This window comes from Mauremys reevesii, linkage group 20, assembly GCF_016161935.1.
Source record: "Mauremys reevesii isolate NIE-2019 linkage group 20, ASM1616193v1, whole genome shotgun sequence".
Taxonomy (NCBI): Eukaryota; Metazoa; Chordata; order Testudines; family Geoemydidae; genus Mauremys; species Mauremys reevesii.
The window spans coordinates 9397626-9416809 of NC_052642.1; the positions used below are offsets into that span (position 1 = coordinate 9397626).

Here is a 19184-nt window from a genome sequence, read left to right on the forward strand (position 1 = left end):
TTATTTCATTAGTACTTAGTCAGGAAATCTAAAGATGCTTGGTTTATTTATAGGAGGGCCTGACTTACAAAATCACATGAGCTCAGTGCTAGCTTAGAACTTGCGCGATTCATCCTGCAGGATCCCAGAGCATGTTAGAAACATGATGAAGTCAGTCAGACTCGTACAAGATTCTCTTCACCTCAGGTGTGGCTGCATTTCAATAGCAGTTGACATGCAGGAGCTTTTCAATAGCCACACAAAGGCATTGGAGTGAAAAATTACGTGTTCAGCTGAGAATTTAGGGAGACAGAATGTAATTATCCAATTAGGACTTTGGCCAGGTCACCCAAATATTGTGAAAAATGCTCAGGTATTTTCAGGTATCTAAAAAAGTCATGACCTTGGTTTTAAGCCTCATTTGAAAAACAGTACCTCTGGTAGACTCATAGATTTTAAGGTCAGAAGGGACAATTATGATCATCTAGTCTGACCTCCTGCACAATGCAGGCCACAGAATCTCACCCATCCACTTCAATAACAAACCCCTAACCTATGTCTGAGTTACTGAAGTCCTCAAATTGTGGTTTGAAGACCTCAAGCTGCAGAGAATCCTCCAGCAAGTGACCCGTGCTCCATGCTGCAGAGGAAGGCGAAAAACCTCCAGGGCCTCTGCCAATCTGCCCTGGAGGAAAATTCCTTCCCGACCCCAAATATGGTGATCAGTTAAACCCTGAGCATGTGGACTAGACTCACCAGCCAGCACCCAGGAAAGAATTCTCTGTAGTAACTCAGATCCCATCCCATCTAACATCCCATCACAGACCACTGGGCATACTTACCTGCTGATAATCAAAGATCAATTGCCAAATTAATTGCCAGAATTAGGCTATCCCAGCATACTATCCCCTCCATAAACTTATCAAGCTTAATCTTAAAGCCAGTTATGTCTTTTGCCCCCACTATTCCCCTTGGAAGGCTGTTCCAGAACTTCACTCCTCTAATGGTTAGAAACCTTTGTCTAATTTCAAGGCTAAACTTCCTAGTGTCCAGTTTATATCCATTTGTTCTTGTGTCCACATTGGTACTAAGATTAAATAATTCCTCTCCCTCCCTAATATTTATCCCTCTGATATATTTATAAAGAGCAATCATATCCCCCCACAACCTTCTTTAGCTTAGGCTAAACAAGCCAAGCTCTTTGAGTTTCCTTTCATAAGACAGGTTTTCCATTCCTCGGATCATGCGTCCCCAATTTATAACTAAAATTCTTGTTATTAATCCCTAAATGCATGACCTTGCACTTTTCACTATTAAATTTCATCCTATTACTATTTCTCCAGTTTACAAGGTCATCCAGATCTTCCTGTAGGATATCCCGGTCCTTCTCTGTGTTAGCAATACCTCCCAGCTTTGTGTCATCTGCAGACTTTATTAGCACATTCCCACTTTTTGTGCCAAGGTCAGTAATAAAAAGATTAAATAAGATTGGTCCCAAAACCGTTCTCTGAGGATCTCCACTAATAACATCTTTCCAGCCTGACAGTTCACCTTTCAGTATGACCCGTTGTAGTCTCTCCTTTAACCAGTTCCTTATCCACCTTTCAGTTTCATATTGATCCCCATCTTTTCCAATTTAACTAATAATTCCCCATGTGGAACCATATCTCATGCCTTACTGAAATCGAGGTAAATTAGATCCACTGCGTATCTTTGTCTAAAAAAAATCCTGTTACCTTCTCAAAGAAGGAGATCAGGTTGGTTTGGCACGATCTACCTTTTGTAAAACCATGTTGTATTTTGTCCCAATTACCATTGACCTCAATGTCCTTAACTACTTTCTCCTTCAGATTTTTTTCCAAGACCTTACATACTACAGATGTCAAACTAACAGGCCTATAGTTACTTGGATCACTTTTTTCCCCTTTCTTAAAAATAGGAACTATGTTACCAATTCTCCAGTCGTACAGTACAACCCCTGAGTTTACTGATTCATTAAAAATTCTTGCTAACGGGCTTGCAATTTCATGTGCCAGTTCCTTTAATATTCTTGGATGAAGCTTATCTGGGTCCTCCGATTTCATCCCATTAAGCTGTTTGAGTTTGGATTCTACCTCGGATGTGGTAATATCTACCTCCATATCCGCATTCCCATTTGTCATCCTACCATTATCCCTAAGCTCCTCATTAAAGACTGAGGCAAAGTATTTGTTTAGATATTGGGCCATGCCTAGATTATCCTTACCCTCCACTCCATCCTCAGTGTTTAGCAGTCTCACTTCTCCTTTTTTTGTTTTCTTCTTATTTATATGGCTATAGAACCTTTTACTGGTAACACAGCATCCCTTAGAATCATAGAATATCAAGGTTGGAAGGGACCTCAGGAGATCATCTAGTCCAACCCCCTGCTCAAAGCAGGACCAAACCCAACTAAATCAACCCAGCCAGGGCTTTGTCAAGCCTGACCTTAAAAACCTCTAAGGAAGGAGATTCCACCACCTCCCCAGGTAACCCATTCCAGTGCTTCACCACCCTCCTAGTGAATTTTTTTTTCCTAATATCCAACCTAAATCTCCCCCACTGCAACTTGAGACCATTGCTCCTTGTTCTGTCATCTGGTACCACTGAGAACAGTCTAGATCCCTTGTCAGGCACTGAGCCATTGGTATACTACAGATTCAGAGGGCAAACCCCTACCAGCATTACTTTACTCTTACCTGGATTGAGCCTCAGCCAGCCAGCTCTCATCCATTGCCCAGTCTCCCCTTTACACTGGGTAAGATGCTCAACTGCATCAGCTGGAAGTGGCGGTGTGCTCTACTGACTACAGTGCCTTCAGGATCTTCTCATTGACTCTCCCATTGGCCCCATATAGCCTGTGTCACCATCTGCAAGAGCCCTCCATTCAGAAGAGCAATTCCTGCCAGGGGTTCCAGAGAAATGTCTGAGGGGCAGAAAGGACCCACTTAAGAGCAACCCTGTCCACTGCTACATATAACTGCAGGAGTCAATAGCATAACACATCATTGGCAATTGAGAACAGCTGAGAGACACTTGATTTTCTTCCACCATTGGAAGGATATTGATAATAGGATCAAGTCCTATTTCGTTCCCATACAAATGTCTGCCATCAGGTCCTCAATGGTCAAGGCAATCTGAGGTGTCTAGATTCAGAGAGAATTGTCTGTTGCTTCAATAATATTAGTGGTCTTGCCATTCGTTTTATACTATCCTTTGTTTAGCATTATAAAGAGTGATGTTAGCGCAGGGGATTATAACGAATCTTTAGGTTCTGAGGGAAGAGAAGTGGAAAACACTTGTATTGAGTAGAAGAGGGTATATTATTCAGTTACTGTGAATATAACCTTGTTTATGGAACAGGTTCACAGGGTTGAACGTACAATAAAATATAAATGCTATTTAACTGTTTGAGGGGCCTTTTCTTTTTAAATCTAAATAATTGACCATATTTATTCTCTCAGAGTTGATGGAGAAAACTGAATCAGAAACACCAGCCAAGGCACCAACACCAGCTCCGGCTCCAGCTCCAGCTCCGGCACCAGCACCAGCACCAGTAGTACAAGGTGAATATAGAGGTGTAATAAATTTCTTTTTGAAGGGTGATAGGAGTCAGATTATAGGGCTTGCTAACTAATGAAATTGTTGCCCGATGATAGGCTGTATTCAAGGCATGCAAAGGCTGATGATGATGATATTCCAGATTTTACTTTGAAAGAGTGTACGCGCTGGTAATTAAGGATTTTAAAATCTGAGTAGGAAGAAACATTGCTCCCTTTTTAAATTTGGGTTTTTTTGTTAGTTCTCTGACTTTGATTTTTTTTTTTTTTAATGTCACCAGTAAGCAGGAAGAATGAGAGGCAGCATAAAAAGCCCTTCCTTCCTTCTGTGTTTGTGTTTAGTTCAAAAGTCTGAGCTTACTTTGGTCAGATCTTAGTTTAACCAAACCAATTAGCCCATCACTTTCAAGGAACAAATGTGGGTGCAATACATTAGGATGAAGGCAGTGAGATCTCTCTTTATCCTGTCCCTATAGTCACCGTTCATATCTTCTGCAGCACAGTAACTGCTTGTGTATCTGCAATGCTGTTCATATATCTAAATCTTCACAAAGAATTTAGCAGAGTTAATTGTATTTACACTACTGAGTGATTAACTAGTTGTAGGTAAGCAATATTCCTTTTGGCTTTAAGTGAATTTGAAGTTTCGAATACATTTTTGATGTCCATTTTGAAAAACTGGTGTCCCAAATTATGTCTTTGAATAGAATAGACTTCTCCACATAGTGGGATTAGACCATAATTGTTGAGAAGTGAGATCCTAGACGAAGAAACAGGGCCAGCTAATAAACTCTCTGACTTCTAAGGGGCAACTCACCACTACTGCAGGAGCTGTAATTACAGAGGAAAATGCTGACTCCTCTATTATATTTGCAAGACAGAGCTACAGCAGGGGTCAGCAGCCTTTCAGAAGTGGGGTGCCAAGTCTTCATTTATTCACTCTGACTTAAGGTTTTGCGTGCTGGTAATACGTGTTAACATTTTTAGAAGGTCTCTTTGTATAAACATAAACTATTGTTGTATGTAAAGTAAATAAGGTTTTTAAAATGTTTAAGAAGCTTCATTTAAAATTAAATTAAAATGCAGAGTCCTCCAGACCGGTGGCCAGGACCCAGGCAGTGTGAGTGCCACTGAAAATCAGCTCGAGTGCTGCCTTCGGCACACGTGCCATAGGTTGCCTACCCCTGAGCTACAGGAATGGCAACTAGTGAGAACTGCTTACAGTCAAGCTTATCTAAGTGCTCATAAACACTTAATTACATTGGTTAAAAAAAATCCTGAAGCTTTGCCAGCACTTGATTATATGGAAAATACAGACAATTTATACACTGGGTAGATAAAAATTGATTTAAAAAATGGATTTTTTAATAATTTGAATTTTAATATTTTTCTTTTTAAAAATAAATCTGTTTAAAATGAAATCTGAATTTAATACATATAAGGCCTGAACTACTTGTAATCTCAGACAATTAAATAAAAATAAATATGCTGAATCCATGAGCCTTTATCAAAAGCTTTGAGTTAAAGGCTGCTTTTCTGTATAAAGAAAGGTGCTTTTCCCCTACTTCTAACTTTTGAGGTCAAGCTTATTGGCACAGTAGGGTGGTCTAAGTAACTTAAGAGTCTGATTTATTTTCAAGAGACTTAGTTAAGTTCCAGTCACTTTCGCTTAGGCATATGTTAAAACTTGCCCAGGCTGACCTGAAATAATTGGTTTAATTCACTGTTTGCAGTTAATCCCTCTGTTTAATCAACATTTAGTTGTAAATTTGAAACATGTTTTGGAAACAAAAGGATCTTTCAGTTTTGTTAAAAAAAAATTTTTTTTATGCTGTTCCGTGTATTGAAATTCCACTTACGGTCCTAATGCAGCTTGATAACAATCATGAATAATCATGAGCAAAACATTAATTATCTAATAAATAAGCAATTTGTCATTCACTTTTTTCTAACATAATAAAACTTTGTCAGAAAAAAGTGAATGACAAATTGCTTATTTATTAGGTAATTAATGTTTTGCTCATGATTATTCATGATTGTTATCAAGCTGCATTAGGACTGTAAGTGGAATTTAACAAGAATCTGAAAATATTATGTTATATAATTGCTTAAATAAAGGTATATAGTTATAGTGTATCCCTGTAGATACACTAGATTTGGTACATGTTTTTGCTAAAAGTTCTATTTAGCTGTAATTAACATGTTTTAATGGTTATATCAACCAGTCAGAATGCACCTTTCTTTAGTACAGATGGAAAAGTTGATTAAAATCAGTGATTAAAATCAAGTCTTTCCACTTGCTGATTTAAATCAATCCACCCTGCTTATACACTTTCTAATAGAAAACCCTGCTTAGAAACTACTTTAAAGAGGTCCCTTCTTCCCGCATGTAAGATGACATAACTATGACCCTGAAGCTGTTGTTCTGTTGATGTTAAGGTATATATTTAGTTAGTTTTAATATTAGACCAAGCTCTGTGTTCTCCATTCATGCACCCTTAGGCACACCATTGCATAATGAGTTTTTTACAATCCATTAAGACTCATGCATATGTACAGAGCAGTGAATCTCACTTAATACTCTGAAGGGAAGTGGTGATGGCTTTTCTCATTTAAAAAGGGACATCAGATTTTACTTTTTAATTATCTTCAGCAGGTCACAGTTGTATCTTGGACACAATATTTGAAACTGATCATAGGAGAGAATATTCACTAGCTTTCCCAAGGGCACCTGCTATAATATTTATCTTATGCACATTGTTTAAACTACGTTTATTAATTTTATTATATATTTTTATCATTTAAGAGCCAGCTGAACCAAGCCAAATAGAAGTATCTGTAGAAGGTAAGTGACAGTTGTCAGCTGTTATAAAAACTATGTATTTTTGGTGATTTTTGAATAAGGTTGCATCACATCTAATAAAATTAAAAAGATAAAGTGGTTTTTAATCAAAACACAAGTCATTCTCTTTTGTTTCCCTTCCTGGTTCTGCATGAAGTGTTGGTTTGCATGATAATCATACAGTCACTATATGATATTTACTCTGCAGTAAAAATTTATTACTCAGACTTTGTTTTACAATGAAGTTTATGAACTGTTGTTCTTAATAAGTCATGACTTTATGTAGCTGTGCATTTGAGTGATGGCTTATGTCCTAAATTATTTCTGTCTTTATTCAAAGGAGTTTTCTCCACAATTCACATGACTGAATGATTGCCATCACTAGAGAAAAAATAATTTCCATAGAAGTGCACCATTTTGAGTGCCTTTTTGCTATTTGATCATTTTCATTATTTGAATTTTAAAAGATACATGGATGTTTTCTTAATATTCAGTCAGCAGTTATCGACTGTTCCAGTGCAATACTGTCATTAATATTAATGAAACCTTGGTCAAAAAGATTCTTGTTTCTTTTTCAACAGATGTAGCAGAAACAGAAGAAAGTTCTCAAATAAAACAGGAGCCAGATCCAACGTGGTAGACCTTATCAATATTAGGGTAAAATAATTTAGGATCTGTCAAAATTAATAGTTATTAGGGAATAGTATTTTTACATCCTTTTGTAGGGAATGCTCATCATATGGCTAAGGCACAAGGCTGGATGTCAGGAGATTAGAGCTTTCTTACTGGCTCTGTCATTGCCTTGGCCTGCGACTTTATGCAAGTCACTTTGTCTGTCTGTGGCTCACCCAGGTAGTATGCAGCTTAATTAATTGAAGCTTGTGAAGCATTCAGATACTAGTTTGATAAGGCTATAGTACTACCTATAAATAAAAATGGATTATGATTACATGCCTAAGAGCTCTAAGACTTAATTCATTAATGTTTGTAAAGAGTTGTAAAGTTGACATGCTTGAGTGCAAAGGATATTATTATTGTTGGTATAGCCTATATACTTGAAAATTGTAATTAAGCATGGTATTTCTTCCTTTTAATATTGCCTGAATTTGAGAAACACATGGTGGAATAATTAGCTTTGATTTAAAAAAAAAAAAAAAAAAAAGAGATTGCTGTTCATTTTAAAAGTTTTGTTTCTTACTTTTTTAACCTCAGAAAAATCTCAGTTCAAGTTTTGGGACAAACATTCAGGGTAAATCTTATTTTATTTAGTTTAACTATTTATCTAGTTTTTCCGTTTCTCATTCTCATAACAAGATTCTGGTGGCAGTTGAAACTGTACTAGTTATAGTGCTATGCCAACAAATAAAAATATGCAGAGTTATAATTTACTCTTTGGGTTTACTTTATTATAAACCATTCAGGAATAAATCTTAAATATTAAGAATTATTACATCTGCACTAGTTTTTTGAAGTTTGAATTTATTAAAGCTCTGAACCAAGTTTTTTTTTTAGTTTTGAGCTTTGATATTTTTGAGACATCTGTCAACTTGATTGACCTAAAGATGGGTTGTATTTGTCTAGTGCATTTGTGCTATGATCTCCCTTTCTACAAGTAAGAAAATGCTGTTGACTATATTCATCACAAAGTTGATAATTTGAAGTTGAATATCAATAAAAAATTTTCCATGTCTGAGATCTGTTAGTCTGTCAAGTAGTATTTCAGTGGTAGAAATTTCATCGTTTAAAATATTTAAGGTAGACCGGACAAAGCATTAGAAAATGTTGGGAATAATCCTTTATTTTCAGGAAGATGAACTTAACCTAACTGATGTAAAAAGGCCTGTTGTAAGTTCTGTTAACCAAATTCTACAGACTTCATTTGGTTTAAATTCCCATTGAAGCTTGTGGGAGTTTTGTCCGAGTAAGGGCTGCAGGATTTGGTCTCTAGTTCTGTGTCACTCTAGCTACATTACAGTTGTACTCACCTAATGGATTCAACAGAGAATTTACATCAAGTGAAATGCCTGGGTAAAGCCCTGATTTAGGAGGGCACTCAAGCACATACTTAAGCCCATTCTTATTCAGGAGTTCATGTGCTTGGGTACTTTCATGAATCATAGCCTAAATGAGGACTTGAGACATTTGTGTACATCTCTTCAAGTAGTAGTATGTATAGTAGGATACCTAGCTGCAATGAAACTAACTTCACCTTTGTACTTTTTTCCTATCTAGTCAGAAGCATGCAGTCCGGAGAAGAGCTTGCTGGGACTGTCCTGAGCTGTGTAATATAATTGTATAAGAGAAGTACCTTCTATACAAACCCTTTTTGTACTTTTAGATAGAAATGTCTACTTTTTCAGCAGTTCTGTGAATTGACTTAAAGCAAAGAGTGACTGTAGATTTGGAAAGGTTGATTATATATTATAAGGATTAAATTTGAGGCAGCAATGCTGAAAAAATGACAAGGATTAATTCAGATTTTAAAAAAATCAACAGGAATTTAGAGGCCGTCTACATTTCCCAGTAAAGTAGAATTGTACTGTGCCTGGATGCATCTCAGCTTTTGCGATGAAGAAAAATACGTACAGTAGTTCATTAATTTTCTGTTTTGGGAAAAAAAAAATTAATGATTTTTGGTTTTTTCTCCTTAATGGCTGATTGGACAATACTATCTGTATATTTGAACTAATTTTTCCTATGATATCTATCTCAATTCATATGTTTTTCATAAATAAATAAAAGATGAACTCGTTCACCTGACCGTTAGTTTGCATTAATAAAATGGACTATAAAATGGTCAGTATCTCAGTGTGTGGATGAGGAACAAATTTAAATTGAGCCCTTTTCTATTTTGTTCCATTATTTCGAAGTAAAGAGTGTATGTTTTATCAGGGCATCATACGGTTTATGTAAGAGAAGGGTCCAGTCTTGCAGTCCTAATGCAGGCAAAACTCCCATTGACTTATGTGAGAGTTTTACATGAGGATTGCTGGATGATGCCCTTTAATTCGTTTAGAACCAGTTATGGACACTTAAGCAACTAAGCTGCTGTAAGATCCTAGTATGTTGAGAGTTAAGTTACCTGTAGTCCTTTCTGATTGCTCCCCACATCTTGTAAAAGACAAATGTAAGCGTTTTAAAATTTAACAAACCATAAGAGATGTAAAATGCTGGCTATGTGATAAGCTCTGTAGAGTAAATATGGAGTATTGTAAAAATTTCTTTTGGGGGATGACTGCATTATGCACAAATGGGTAAATCTTATTTCCAGGTTGCAGAAAGAAATAAATTTCTCATGGTTTTCACGACTACCCATGCAGTATAAATTGATGTATTTTGCAGCAAATTGTTTTAGCTATAATTTAAGGAAAAAAAAAAGGTAAAATATGATTTAGCGTATTTATAAATTCTGATTAAATAAACACAATCTATTCATGCCTTTTTGACACACATCCAACTTTACAGGTCTCTCTTTATTGCATCTTTGAGGAAACTATTTTGAAGGATCTAGTTCAATTTGGTATGTATATGAACTTGGAATATATAGCAGAAGAAATATTTTAGAGTCACTGCCAAGGTCTTTTCAGAACCACATGGTTTCTGCAATTCTAAAGCCACAAGGTATGCTGCAGTCATGCTCCTCCAAGAGCTGTAGAATCATTAACCTGTGAGATTTTTCAGAAGTGCTCAGTGTGGGTCCAGCTGTTCCCAGTGAAATGAATGCAAGTTCTACCATTGACTTCAATGGGAGCAGAGTTAGGTTCATGCTGAGCCCCTTTGAAAAGACCACTCTACGTTACTAATTCTTGTAGTTGCAAAGAGAGCCTTCCAGATGTGAATCCAATTGAAATTGATGTATGTGCTGCCTTCCTGATTCTGTAGATGGACTGTAGTCAGATGCATGTGAACTGCCCCATTCTGCTAGATTTGTGTGTTAACTCTGAACCCTCTGATGTGATGTCATTTCAGAATTTAACCATTAAGTATTTCAGTGCCGATCATTATAATAGAAGTGTTCAGTTAACGTACTTCTACATAATGGTTTGAAGTGCTAGATATTGGGACACCGGCCATTTGTGTGGCAGATGTTGCTAAAGGGTTGCTGGAATGGGGAGCTAGTTTAAGTACCACTCAAAAATTTTGAGTCAACGCTGCCTCTGCCTCTAAGAAGGAGAGAAGTGGTGCATCCCTTGTGCATGCCTCAGCTGCCTCCTGCATGCCAAAAATCTAAACTACCCTCTCCACAGCTACTAAGCCTTCCAGCTTTTCTCAGCAATGCATTTTTATATATTGCTAATGGAATAATCTATATAAGAGTGAATACTCAAAATGTGGGAGTGGCACAAAATCAATAGAACTTAAAAAATCAGATAACACGGAAACTGCAGAATTTATATCCAGCTTGCTGTGGAGACTTGGGAAATTTATGCTCTTCCAACACAAGAACTGAAAAGGAAAACCGATGCAATAGTTGGCATTATGTGCATTGCATCTGTCCGTATGATGGCTTATGGCAGCTCTGTATGAAAGTCTGTACACATCATTCAGTCTTCAACACTGCTCTGTCAAAGGGACAGGATCACTTCGGTTGTTTCAAATAGGTGCGAGTCACATACAAGAGAGAAATCATACTGACAAAGTAATTGCATGAATTTGTACTATCCAGATATTGCATATAAATCCACCATATATAATGTTATAATAGGTCAACATCTGAAAGTGTGATAGCACGTGTGGAAAATCGATCATTTCCAACGAGGTATGTGACTTTTTGGGTCTGAGGGAAGATCATGCTCTAAAATGCTTGTCTGCATCCTGAACATTTTTATAGAAGACAAATACTGAACAGTCTGCCTCGCACTTTAATATTTCCATCTCCTCCTGAGGGGAGTCCTTTTCACCTAAACAAGAGTCTTGTTCCTGATGGTCTAAGGGTTCAAAATTCTAGAAAGAGAAATTAACCTTCAAAACATTGCATGGATTTTATTTGCAATCATGCTTAGCCACTAGGTGTCAGTTAATGCTCAGTGCTAACTGGAGTACAATTCAGCTGCTGGGTTCATGTCTATCCCTGGAGCTTATTCCCAGATACAAAACTGAGCACCAGCCACTCCATTTCATTTTCTCATTGTCTCATCACTTTTGGTTGACAGCAGGAAAGGCACCCACCACATTTTGACAATTTTTCATCAGCCGTTAGAGCCATCTGTGAAATAAGCAAAGCCACTGTGATTCTGGACTGAATTAGGTTTTTACCTTAACTTAAAGAACAGAAACAGAAATTGCCTTTGGACCAGACAAGAGCAGAGTTTCATACTCCTTTAATTTCCAGACGTTTCAGCACTTGTTACAGATGGATCAGTACAGAAGGGAAGCTAAGTCTAATCCTACAAGATTTTAAAGCTCCAGCATTCAGTCTTTAATAACGTCATTAATTGTCCAGAATATTAAATGTCTGTGTCCATGCATAGGCAAAAGCTGATGGTTGTAATTGTAGTAAGGGGCCATACAGTTGGAAGCTGTCAGCCATAGTGCCAGTTGCATAGCCGAGGTAAGTATTTCTGCCTGTGTAGCACTTATGACAGATCCCAGACCCAAGATAACTGAAGGCTGAAAGGGGAAACATAAAGTGAAAATATTCTGCACTATGTCTGAACCCCCCCCTTCTAGATATTGCCAATACCTTCTTAATTAGCGCTGTTAATTTCAAATGAATATGCTTAACATGGACTTCAGAACCTATGAGCAAACAATTCAAACAAAGGCGCCTAAATAAGCCTTCTGATTGGTCAGAGTTGGTGAGCACTGTAGTCTCCACTGAAGTATGTAAAACTCTGAAGTTAATGGGAGTTGTGGGTGCTTGGGAGCTGTAAAAATTAGGTCACTTTAGGTGCCTTTCTGCACCTATGTTTGAAAACTATAGCCTGTCTGCTTACGTACTGTATTACTAGTTCGGTTTATTTTTCAGCCTGAATCGTCACTCCCTTGAAAACTTGCTCTACTCAAATTACATTGCTTCCTATCTTTTTGCAACTTAAAGCAACTACTGCTCATGCGCCAGAGAGGCAAATGAAGAAGTAGTGAGGGTATGTTTCATGTCCCATTATAGAAGCATCTTGCCTCAATTAGAGCCAGAAGTCTAGTTTCATTTCTTGCCTCATGCTAAAAGTGTGGGGAAACAGGAAGGAAGGTACTAAATAATTTCCAGTCACACAGTGACTTTCTGCAATTCAATTTAAATTTGGCATGGACTTAGGCTGCAATTATACAAAAGCAGTTTTCAGTAGAAAAAATGCTTTTAGTTTCTAAGTATGATGAGAATACCCGCTATTAACAGAGTAGAAATCAAATCAAATAATACAGTGAAAATGGTGGATAAAGTTGAATGTTTGAAATATTGCATAGTTGTAAAATTGTGTGTCGCATGCTTTGGAAGAAGGCCCCTTCTTAAAGTAACACTAAGAAACCCAGTTACCTACATCTTTACCACACCAGGTTAGACTGCTGCCGTGCACGCCCTATAGGGATACCCTTGAAATTCAGCAAGAAGCTGCAGCTGTACTCGGGTTTGTGGCAACCAGATAATAAAGGTGCCATCCCAGCTAGCAGTACAGAACGCAGTTATCTGCCTTTCACGGAGGCAGGCTGATGTGTACATACCTCTGCGCCAGTCTCTGGTGGCTCAGTATTGACAACTCCCAGTGCTCAAAAATCACGAGTTAAACTCCCTAAAATCACAAGATTGGCTTAAAGATCTTAAGAATTCCGTTTGGTGTTGGTTTGTGTTGTGGTGTTCAGGGATCATGTTTTCAAGTTTTCCTCTGCAACAATGAGGGCTGGAAACGTTGTAAATTGGAAGCTGAGCTTCTGATCATTTGTGAGTGTAATTCAATGAGGGGGGTCTGATTTCTAAAGCTGAGGGATCTGGCACATTATTACATAAGATGACCTCTCTCACCCTGCTCACCACCCTGGCAGCTAACATCCGGGGGAGTCGCTTGATATTAGAACCTGAGGCCCTGGCTACTAGGAGCGAGCACTTGAGCCAGTGGTGCCAATTTTAGATGAACTGCATCAGTGCGACATACCCAGATTTAGCATTGTGGTTCCATTTCATAAGGTGCCCTCTGTCTGCATTAGGCATTTGCACCCAGGTAATTATAGTGATGATGTGTTTATACCAGTGCATGTTTCTGTAATGCAGACGAGACCAAAGTGTGAACTCCCCATTTACAATGCCAGGACTGTGTCTACTGAAAGTACCTTCTCTTTGGTATTCTCTTCCTTTACCCTTTGCTTCCATCCTCCCCTATTTTTGTTCTGCATCTCAAGATGGGGATTGGTCCTGCTTTGAGCAGGGGGTTGGACTAGATGACCACCTGAGATCCCTTCCAACCCTGATATTCTGTGTATTTGGTAGGCTTGTTCAATACATGATTCTACTGGATCCTATCTGTTCTCATTATCTCAGGCTTCATTTGCACCAGGGGTCTCAAGCTGCTGGCCCGTGGGCCATCTGCATCCTGAGAACCTCCCCAATGTGGTCCGCAGGGCTCCAGCAATTTTGGGGCCAGGTCTCTCCCTTGGCCCCACCTGCCACCCTTGGGTGCTCCCCCCCACCCCCCGGCATGTTGCCAGAGTGATTTTTAAATGGCTTGGGGCCGCGCCCACCACCAGCAGTGCAGTGGAGCTGAGCAGATTCCTGCCTGTTCACTCCACATGTCTGCCGGCCCCTCCCTGTGGCCTGGGGCCGGGGCTGTGCTTCAGCCCACTGCTCCTGCCCCGAGCACCCCTGCAGCCAATAGGACATTGTGGGGGCGGTGCCTGGGGGCAGTAGAGCACAGAGGCCCCCCCGGCCCGCCCTGCCTAGGAGCCCCAGGTAAGCACTGCAACCTTCTACCCCCACCCCTTTCCCACACACCCCCTCCCTGCCCCAAACTCCCTCCCAGAGCCTGCACCCCCTCCCCCTTGACCACACACCCCCACCCAAACTCCCTCCCAGAGCCTTAGGCAAGTGTGGGGCAGAGTTTGGGGGAGCGGGTTCTGGGTGGCATGAGTGACATTATTGGCCCGCTGGGAGGATTTGAGGACGGGCACTGGTTCTAAGGTATATTGAGTTTGAGACCCCTGATTTACACTGTTACATTGCTTTCAACTGGAAAATAATACACAAACATTATGTACCATACATAATGAGACAGCCCTAGCAACTGCTGGCGTGGATGGCTTTATGAACATCCCCCAAGTCCTGAAACTCAGGTCTTCTGGTAGCCTAGGGGGGGCTATATTTACAACCATTGCCTACCTACTTGTGATAAATCAGGCGGCTTATTTATATGTGGATCCCTAAAGTACTGGGCTTGGGGGACATGGGTTATGATGATTCACATTTGATGCAAGGTGATAAATATTCATTGTGTTGTGCAGCAGCGGTACCCTCATTGTCTGAGTTCTACTTGGCTGCTGACTGTCACACCTGAGATTCTAAATTGGCTCCAGCTGGGGCCTGCTGGCAGCAGGTGCCTGGCCTACAGAGCTGGACTCGCTGAGGCAACGGGGAGAGACGCCGTTCTGCTGCCAACATTTCATCAGGTACCACAGACCTTTGAGTGTGTGGGGGGGGAGGATATCAGGGAAGGAAGCAGCTTCTTTCTTTGCTGTGGGGCAACGGGGAGGTGAGAGGCTAGTTAAATGTATTGGTATCACTGTCATATATACATGCGGGCTAGAAGGCAGGAGTGGTTGGTACGTGGGGTGGTTCCCTTGAAGGACAGAAGCGCTCATCCACCTCCTTCCGGAGCTCTAAACAAGCAAGGTCATGGCAGGAAACCCTATTTGGTTGGCCATTTCCTTCAGTTTTCTGTATTACAACCCAGAAATGGGGAAAGAAACACAACTGGCTCCATGCTATGAAGTATCTGCTCAGTACTGATGCTGCTCAGCACACCCACTGTTATAAAATAGGCGTTAATGCAAAGATTTCAATCAAATGTTACCACTGGCCAGTCTTTGGGCTCCAAAACTAGACCCCTTCTTGCCCCCCCACTGTGAATCCCCCGCCTGTTAAAATGCCAGCCTCAATGGACCTGCGTCTTGCAGCCAGTTTTCAAGGCTGGAGCTCTGGCGCAAGCGTTAGGAGTGAATTCCAAAGCCAGGGCCACTCCGCTCAGAATGCTCCTGCCACTTTGCGAAGAGAGAGAGAGAGAGAGAGAGCCCGTCAGCTCTTCTCTGCTGCCCACTACCAGGCCAGGGCCTGCTCAGCCTGGCTTAGAACTTCATTTTAAGAGATCCTGGTCCGGCCTGGAGAGACCCTGTTTAGCTATGGCTGTTGTGTGGGGTGGTTACCTTCAGGTCCTTGCATCATTTCTTCCAGCCCCCTTCATGGCACTCTTGAAGTTAGAGGGTGCTCTAGTATGGGAGAGGGGAGAGAACCCAGCGCGGAAAAGGAGACACATCAGCTGGAGTGCCTGTAAACTCCTCCTCCCGCCCCTCCCTCCCCCCAGGTAGAAGAGCAGTGCTGCTGAGGGCTTTTTGTTGTTTCCCTTCAGGGACTGGAGGCCTGCAAATGGTATAGGGCCAAATGTAGCTAGGGTGTCAGTGGAGTGACACCTCCCCCCCCCCTTCCCACCATAAAGTTGCCTCATAAACTCTACTGCTACCCCAGCAGGCTGTCAGGTAGCAAATGATAAGCAAGACTACCAAAACCACAGGCTTTTGTCACTTTGCAGCTACAATCTATCAGATTTGCAGGCAGCCAGTCCTGATAGTGTCCCCCTTCAGCCGCTGCCAGATATGGGGCAGTTAGCTCACCCATTGCTTGAGGGTGGGTGTAGTGAACTAGAAGTAAATGACTATTGCTACCACCGCTGTCACAAGTTCCTTGGAAACCGGTCCCTCATTGTTTCTTCTCACAAAAGCCGGGGAGGCATGCAGAGCCATCAGCTACGTGCTCCTCGCTTCCTGCCTCAGCTTGTGGTTGGTGAGGGAACAGGATGGACGTGCCTCGTAACCTTCCCCAATGTCTGAGCCCCAAGCAGGCCCTGTGTTGCAATCCTCCTCCACTTTCCAGGCTGCTTTGGACCCAGGTGAATAATCCCAAGGTTTTATTTTTCGTTTGTTGTGCTCAGTGCTGTACAAGAGAGCCATAAAGCCAGTCCCTGCCCCCCAAAGAACTTGTATTAGAAGAGAGGGTGCATGGGGAAATCCAGCAGAGAGAAATGTAGGCCCCGATACTGAAACCCAACCCACACTGTGAGACTCGCTAAAGTCAGGGAGACTGCATGTGGGTGCAGGTGCCTACTCCCCTGCCACGTTCTGTGGGACCAAGGCTTCAGGTGGCAGGAATCGGGCCAGAGAGGAAGAATGGTTGGGGATTAGCTTGGGACCTTGGGAAACCTAGGTTCAGTCCCCTGCCACAGACTCCCTGTGTGACCTTGGGCATGTCACTTAGTCTCTTTGTACCTCAGTTCCCCATCTCTAAAATGGGGATGATAGCACTGCCCTGCCTCATGAAGTAGTGTGAGGATAAACGCATTAAAGTTTGTGAGGCGCTTGGGTACTGCAATAATGGGGGCCATGTAAGTGCACACACCCCCACCCCACCCCAGATAGACAGAATAACTGTCGGGGGTTTTACCCTGATGGTTTTGCGCTCGCTGCTTGAGGGGCAGCAGAGTGCACTTGGGGAAGAGATCTCTGAACGAGAGGCAGGTGGCCAACTGAACTGGCATTGGGAGTTCATCCTGTGTGTAGGGTGCTGCCTGGAAAAGGGCACAGAGGTGGGAGGAGGGAAGAGAACTGGACTGGCTACAAGTCTGGCATTGTGAGCGGAGCACAGGGGATTCCTCTGAAATCCAGGCTGGTCCGGGTGGCATATACAGGTTTTCTTGGCAGGGATGGCCACTGCCACGGGATGTTGGTATTAAACCGCGGCAGTATCTAGTGGGTGGGGATTGGAGCGAGGGTGTGGCAAGGCTGGCTAGATCCATGGCTGACGTTTTTAGGGGCACCTCCCAAGGGTGAGATGGAGATGCCCTTAAAGCGTCAGGCTCGTTTAGCTGGTGTGGGAGGAAAGGTCTGGGCAGGAGCTCCCCCTAAAAACTCTGTGCCCTCGATCACCGCCTGTGTAGCCCGTTCCTGGCACTGGCCCTGTTTCTTGGCACTCCTCTGGGATGCCCTGCCTTAGCCAGGTGGGGCGTTTCTGGGGACACAGCACACACACATCATGTTCTCTCTCTAGCATGTCAGCGCAGGCCTGGTATCGAACCCGTCTGCTCCCAGTTCCCCTTTCTCTGAGGCTGTAAGTTTGCTGAAGCCAAATTAAAATGTAAAACAGAGTCATCCCTCTGGTGGCCCTGTGCTTTGCCACTGGAGTCAGCCCGAGCCCTGTTCCTGTCAGAGGACATATGGGATGGCTCCGAGGTCCCGCATAAATGGGGTGCAGCTTTGAAACCCCCGGGGCAAGGAGGGTTCTTGGTGTTGCTTCTGCTTTTTGCTTGCGCTGCAGCCCGAGGAGGTGGGTAGGTTTCAGCAGGGGGCTTTTTGAGAGCAGCTGAGCCTTTTGGACCTTTCCCCTTTGGTGGGATCCCTCTGGCCTGTGCTCATCCCTAGCCCCAGGGAAAGGAAGCGCAGGAAGAAGTTGTGCACAGACTCGCACTGAAGCACCCTCCCCAGTTCTAGAGCCTGCATAAAATATCACATGGATATGGAGGGGAGCAGGACTGAGGGATGTTATTTATCCTTCACCCAGAACAGTCCCCATTATTCTTTCCCACGTGGTGAAAAAAAATGGCTGCAGGACTGCGGTTGTTTCATCTGTGGACAGCTGGAGAGAAAAGACAGACTGTTACAGACTTTATTGTTACCTCATCCTCCCAACCCACCCCTGCTCATTTACTTATGGCACCCTATTTGAAGTGTAGCTCGTGAGCCATCTGGGGTGGGGATTCTGTGCGGGGCTTAGATCAGTGGGGCCCAGGACTGGTGTTCCTAGGTACTACCGCTGTACACATAGTAATAGATTTGCATGTGGAAAACTGAGAGGAAGGATGGGGACTTGCCTTTAATGCTCTGCTTTGCCACAGGCTCCCTGTGTGACCTTGGGTAAGTCAACGAGCCTGTCTGCACCTCCATTCCCCACCTGTAACAGGGAGAAGAACACTGCCCTGCCTCCAAGGGATGTTGTGAGGCTGAAGACATTGAAGATTGTGAGGTGCTTGGAGGCTACGGAGCTGGGGGCCAGAAAAGTACCATTTCTAGATAGAAAATTCCTAAGGCCCTGCTGACGCCACATGGGAAAGGTTGTGAACCAGAGACTAGAGAGAGGCCTGGGTCAAACTCCCTTGAGCTTTGGGAAAAATATCAGTCTCAGGAGAATCCCAATAAAATCCCTTTTAGCTACCCACTCTAAGGATTTGCTTTCATGGCCTTCTGCTAGCATCCTTCACTGAGAACCTCTGCTCCCTCGTTCCACTCAGCTCCTCACCCCCTCTTACCTTGACATAAAGCCTGCTGTGGTCTTTGATTTCTTCCCCAAACCAGAAATATTTTCCTTCAGCCTGAGTTACGAAACCCCAGCCATTAACTTGTATATCAGGTCAGGGATCTGGCTAAAGCAGGCATCTCGTATTGTGGCTTGTTTGGTGTGCCACCTAAAGCTGGTCTGGACAAAGCACTGCTTTGTAGTTTACATAGGGTTGTTCCCTGTGGGACAAACACACTTCCCCCCCATTGAATTATATGATTCTGGAGTACAAGGTTCACTTGGGCTGTGTTGGGGCCATAAA

General features: G+C 42.1%; 1 protein-coding gene across 3 annotated transcripts in view; it reads left to right on the forward strand.

The window, feature by feature from the left end:
* GTF2I (general transcription factor IIi) overlaps window positions 1–9710 on the forward strand; it is a 71685-nt gene extending 61975 nt beyond the window's left edge. For all 3 annotated transcript variants that reach the window (XM_039507798.1, XM_039507797.1, XM_039507796.1), the window contains 4 exons: window positions 3462–3563; window positions 6364–6402; window positions 6981–7056; window positions 8632–9710. In XM_039507798.1, the coding sequence (XP_039363732.1) occupies window positions 3462–3563; window positions 6364–6402; window positions 6981–7039 (200 nt within the window). In that variant the 3' untranslated portion in view covers window positions 7040–7056; window positions 8632–9710. The remainder of the gene's footprint in view (window positions 1–3461; window positions 3564–6363; window positions 6403–6980; window positions 7057–8631) is intronic.
* Window positions 9711–19184: the final 9474 nt, after the last annotated feature.